The sequence below is a fragment of the Micromys minutus genome, assembly GCF_963924665.1.
Source record: "Micromys minutus genome assembly, chromosome: 10".
Classification (NCBI taxonomy): Eukaryota; Metazoa; Chordata; class Mammalia; order Rodentia; family Muridae; genus Micromys; species Micromys minutus.
Window position 1 is genome coordinate 13,688,055 of NC_137979.1, and position 5,521 is coordinate 13,693,575.

At 56.0% G+C, this 5,521-nt stretch overlaps 1 protein-coding gene across 3 annotated transcripts; it reads right to left on the bottom strand.

Annotated features, from left to right (window-relative positions):
- Positions 1–611: 611 nt before the first annotated feature.
- RNF112 (ring finger protein 112) lies at positions 612–5,085 on the bottom strand (the record flags this gene model as incomplete). Of its 3 annotated transcripts, XM_080923854.1 has the most annotated exons (15): positions 612–1,082; positions 1,172–1,246; positions 1,389–1,442; positions 1,517–1,686; positions 1,789–1,909; positions 2,024–2,098; positions 2,177–2,233; positions 2,531–2,581; positions 2,930–3,034; positions 3,227–3,355; positions 3,471–3,677; positions 3,845–4,130; positions 4,665–4,733; positions 4,855–4,895; positions 5,032–5,085. In XM_080923854.1, the coding sequence occupies 15 exons, from the start codon at positions 5,083–5,085 to the stop codon at positions 612–614; spliced, it is 1,965 nt and encodes a 654-aa protein (XP_080779980.1). The 3 variants fall into 3 exon arrangements, with proteins under 3 accessions (XP_080779980.1, XP_080779981.1, XP_080779979.1); XM_080923855.1 differs by lacking the exon at positions 4,665–4,733; XM_080923853.1 differs by having other exon boundaries at positions 2,024–2,233.
- Positions 5,086–5,521: the final 436 nt, after the last annotated feature.

The window sequence follows — 5,521 nt, forward strand, 5'->3', positions numbered from 1 at the left end:
CTTGGCACAGGGCACAGGCTTAGGAGGACTGCAGGAGTCTGGGGTACAGGGCGGTTCAGGACACACATCTGGACACCCAACTAAACAGCAAGGGAGGCCAGCCAAGTCTGGCCTTCTGGAGCAGTTTGGGAAACAAATCACCACTTGAATTATAGCCCTATGGTTCCCATCCCTGCCCTGTGATCCCTCCTTTTTCATCCCTGCTAGGGGCCCCCAGCTCCAAAGTCAGTTATTCTCGGACCTATCCCAACTGTAAAACAGATGCGATTCTGGATCCAGGAGCAAACTTCCAGGCCAGGGCCCTTCAGGGAAAGAAACTGGAGCTGGGTAGGGGAGGTGGAGCCTTATGTGGTGGGAGATCCTAAGTTCCAGTGAATAGCGATTAGCCATAGTCAGAAACAGGTCTTACACCCTATCCACTGAGCTCCAAACACAGCCTCATGGCCAGAAAGCCTCCTCAGGTTTCGGGACCCACCTTAAATCCCCAGTTCAGCCAGTGTTTTGACATGGGGCATTCAACCAGTATACACGTGGTCCCCTCTGAATCCCTGGCATGTCCACACCCTTCCTCCTACCTTTCATGTATTTCATGCTTAGACATCTCCTAGCTGTTATTCTTCCTGGAGTAGGGGCTCCCGGTCGCCTCCTTGAACTCTCTCATCTTCCTCTTTCTCCATGCAGCCCACAGTAGCGGCCAGCCCAGCACCCACACCACCCCCAACTACAGCAGCCCCAGTGGCACCCACCGCGGCCCCAGCTGCCACCATTCCAGCTTCCGCAGCCAATGCTGCTGCCGCCATACCTGCGCCCACCACGCCCCCTGCCAGGCCCATGAGCCCAGCGCCTACAGCGCCCCCTACTGCGGCCAGGTGGCCACAGAAGCGCATTGTGTAGGAGTCCATGAAGGCCTTGGCTTCTGCCTGCAGCTCGGCTTCCAGGGCCTCCAAGGTCTGCTCTCTCTCTTTGCACAACAGGGCCACGCCATGGCGGGCCAAGATGGCGTCCTTCTGGGTGGAGAGGAGGTTCCTCATGGTGTCAGGCAGGACCCGTAGCGCAGAGAAGATGCGCTTGGTGGCTATGTCCTGCAGCAGTGGGAAGGAAAGTGGGTGATCCAGTTGGGTCCTTAGGCATCCTCTCCTGCACACCCTCTCCTGCACACCCTGAAGCTCACCTGCTGTCTCACATACTCCTCAAACTCCTTCTTGGCAGCTTCCACTTTCCTCAGGTCATGAAGCTGAGCAGCCATCTGTCCACAGGAAAACCCAAGCTGCCTGCCTCTTTCCTCCTCAGCCAGGGATACTCCAGGCTCTTCATTCCCAGGGCATACAGACCCTCACCTCAGGTCACCCTCCCTGTCCCTATCCTTCTGGAGGAGAGGAGCTCATTACCTCATCTGGAGAGCTGAAACTGGGCCCAGTCTTCCCCATCCAGCCAGAGAGGTTCTGCAGAGACAACACAGCCAGGTCAGAGAGGGTAGGCACCCGAAGAGGCCGTGCTCCCCAGAAACTTTTCACACCTTGATCTCCTGTGCTAGCTGCTGCCCTGTGAGTAGGCGTCTGTCCCCCCTGGCTATGGTGCGCCCCTCACTCCAGTACTCTTGGCAGCGGCTCTTGGCATGCTGAGGGGCTGTGCTCAGCACATCTGAGATGTAAGCCCGGAAATGGTGGGAGAAGTCATCTTCTGTGGCTGAGAAAGAGATTCCTTGGACTGAGGAGCCTTGGGCCTCAGGGATATGGAGTCAAAGCTAGGAAGCCATGCCAAGGACGTCTCCACCCCTGAAACACTTACTGCCTCCTGGGCTTGCTTGGCCTTTGTTTATCCACTGCCTCTCAGGAGCAGGAAGGAGGTAACAGCGGGCCCGTTTCCCTAGGAGCAGCTCTTGGACCTTGGGGTATTTTCCGGACAGCTTCTAAGAGATGGATACATAGGTCTCTGAGCCAAAGAAGCAGCTTCCTTCTGTAAGCACACTCCTGGGACCCCACCCAGCCTCCCTCATTTGCCACCTGCCCTCTGTACTGCTTACCTGGAGTATGTCACCCACGTGCCCTTGCCCTGACTTATTATGATGGGAAGAGTCACGGACTAAGAGATCCAGATGCTGGAAGAGAAAGGGCCCTGACACCGGCAGCCGGGATTGGCGTGTCGGGATTGATGAGGCTAGAAATAGATGTCTTACCTGGATTGGTACCATCCCATAATGTTTGCCCATCACCTCAGCCACTTGAACGAACATCTGGGAATGGATATAGAGAAATTTAGGGATGGGGTACTCCCGGGCTAGAGTCTGTCTCCTAAGCCTTCTTTCTAGCCACCCTGGATCACTCTAGGAGCCAAGATTCCAGCTTCCAGATTGGAGATTTTCTGCCCTTGCTCCAAACCAGGTGCCTAATGTTCAACCCTCTGACCTGAAGCCCACTAAGTCAATTCAAGTGTCATAAATCCTACGCCTGAAAGGGAAGCCATGATTTCCTTTTGTTCCAGCCCTCCCGACCTTGTGGTCACAGCTTTAATATCAGAGGCTATACCTTACCTCTAGATAGCCCAGATCTGTGTCCTTCAGCTCTTGGGAGGTGTTCAGGATCTGGAAAGAAAACCATAAGATGCAAGAAGATTTGCAGTGAAGGGCTCCCGAGCAGGCTGCATCCAAGAACATAAGCCCAGTCCAGCATGAGGGCCTCTTCGCCTAAGTGAAAACCATCTTCAGAAGCACAGAGTTGTGTGATCCCATGAGTCTCCAGTTTTCCCCCAGTCTTATTATGGCATCTTTAGAACAACCCATCTGCCCAGCTTCACCAGGAACATCTTCCTCCTTCCAGAAGCACCTTCTAGAACCTTGCAGACCCTGATACCCAAGCCTGTAACTCTCTCGGTTCTGAGGACACCGAGGATGGTGTGCAGGGCTGGCCACCCACCTGAGCACCTCTCTCACCTGGTAGGAACTGAGCATCATGGTGAGAGCACAGAGCTTGACCCTTGTCTCCCTGCTCAGTTCTGGGCTCATGACATCTCCTGTGTCCACTAAGAACACAGCCACCTATCAAGGATGCAAACCAAAGGGTTAGGCCTGTCTTGCTCTGCCTAACCCCTTTCTTTGTCCTCACCCCAGAGATGTCCTTCTCATTCCTCTCTCCTTCCTGCCTGTCCTCTTTCCTCCCTCTCCCCGAGACCCCTCCTCCCTGTGTTCTCCACTTCCCCTCCTTGACCCATGTCTACTTTTCTTCCTCACCTTCTTTCCTTCTTTTCCCAGCAGGAAGGGGTGACTCCACATCCAGATGCCCCTCGTGAGGCCATTAGTGCCCCATCTGATCCCAGACAGAGACCCCTCTGCTCTGGGCCTGCCGCTGTCACTAGATTCCTAAAGGTGAAGAAGGTATCAGGACGGTCCATCCTACATCCTCAGAGACTCTACTCCCCTCCCAGAGCCAACCTAGGGCCCTCATTTTGCAATCGCCTGCCAGCCCTGCCCTCACCAGGCCTGGTAAGCCTCTGAGCAAGTGGTCCAAGAGGAAGGACTTTCCGGATTGCTGCTCTCCCAGGACAGCAAGCAAGCAGACAGGTGTGTCCCTGGCCAGTGGATGCTTCAGGCAGCGGTTTATGGCCCCCATCCTGAGGATGAGGCCTCCAGAGGCATTGATTCGTACCAACAGTAGACGCTCTGATCTCACAGCACAGGTCTCCTGGACAGGACAGAGAAGGGTCCCCTGAGCATCCCAAATGGAACTGACCCCGGAGCTGAAAGTATATCCAGCCTGGAACTCTGCGCCCCTTCCGGGCAGTATAGAATAGGGTCCATTATGCTTGGATCTAATCAGAGATCTCTGCATGCAGAGATTGTGTCCCTTACCTGCAGTGCAGGGGGCAGTGACCGCTGTGGTAGGAGCTTCATCCTCTCCCCTAGACTGCGGAGACCCTTCTTTTGCTTACAGATTTTCCGGCATTCGGGACAGCATGGTAGCTCACAGCCTGGGATGCGATGTGTGCTGAAGCATCGGATGCAGAAGTCGTGACCACAGTCCAGTGAGACGGGCTCTCGAAGCCTTTCCAGACAGATGGAGCAGGTAGGCAGCTCCCGGGTTGGGGAGGGACGGTGTCCCAGGCCCAGCTCCAGCTTAGGGAATGATGCATGGGACCTGGAGGGCAGGACATCATCCGAAAGCTGGATGCCTGTTGGGTGCAGGGTTTGGAGGTCTGACAGCTTAGGGCTGAAGACCCCTCTATGTAACCTCAGCTTGCTAGGGCTGCCTGGAGAGACAAATGCTATACACATTTCCTCACTTCCTTGCACCTCAGGTCCTGGCCATCCCAAGTAGAGCAGCAGAACAGTGGGGAGGGAATGCCCCAGAGAGCAACCCTCAGCAACCCTGGTTCTGCACATTGCCAGCCATGCAACTATGGGTGAGGTCCAACGCAGAGATTAGCAGTGTTCTGGCTAGGGCTGTGGACAATCATTAGCAGTGACTACCTCATCTACAAGGTGGCCATAGACCACCACCCTTCTTGTGGCGGGGCTTCCTCAAGAAGGAACAAACTGCAACCCCAGCTTCTGGGATAGTCAGGAGAGGGCGGTAGCTTCCTGGCACCCGGGCGGCCATTCTGCAGCCGAACAGATGGCCAGGTTCTCAGAGGATCCCTTGCTCTCTGAGCTGAGCATCTGTAGCACCCACCTGCTTGTCCTGGTCCCTCCCTGCACAGCCTGGCCCATCCAATCTTGTGCTTCCTCCCTGGGGAGAACCCTGTGGGGCGTGCAGCAAAGGAGTCTGCTGGTCTGCAGAGATCCGTGCTCCGGACCAGCCTTGCCAGCTGACCTGATCGGCCCACTGCACCAATCCCAGCCCAGAAGGCCCCGTAGCTCACCAACTGTTGCTGCTGTTTCCCATGAAGCTTCGTTTGCTCTCCTAGTGGGGGAGGGGACAGATTTAGAACAGAATCCAGACCCTGCCTTCCTCCTGGGTTGCCAGGGTCCTTCTACCCTCCACTCTTCGAGGTGGTTCCTTCCCACTCCCAATTCCCCTTCCCGGACTGAAGACTTGCCCGTTTGCCAAGCCGGTGACAAAAAGCAGTGACTGACAGGACGGGCCTTGGCATGAGAGACTGGAATAGCAGAGGGTCCGATGCTCAGAGAGGAAACCCACCGAGATCTTTGCCCGGTAGGACGGACAGCTAGAGGAGCAGGTGGAGGGTGGAGCAGGGGGATGGGCTCCTCAGTGGCTCTGCCTAGCTGTCAGCGCTGGAGAATAAATGAGCCACTCAGAGAAAAAAGAGAGACTGTAAAGGAGGGTGGATTCGCCCCAGGGGGAGGAGACAGGGCTGCGGGTACCAGAGCTTCGGAGGAGGGATGAACCAAGCCCAGCTCAGAATCCCTGGCAGAGGCTGGGATGCAGGCAAGCCGAGGCGAGGCGGGTGAATCTCCATGGAGACGAAAGGGAAAGATAAGGACAGGGAGGGGGAGGGGAGACGAAGAGTGTGAAGCCACGTGGACGCACCTGGCACGGCAGGATGAGGCTCCTGGTGGAGCCCAGAA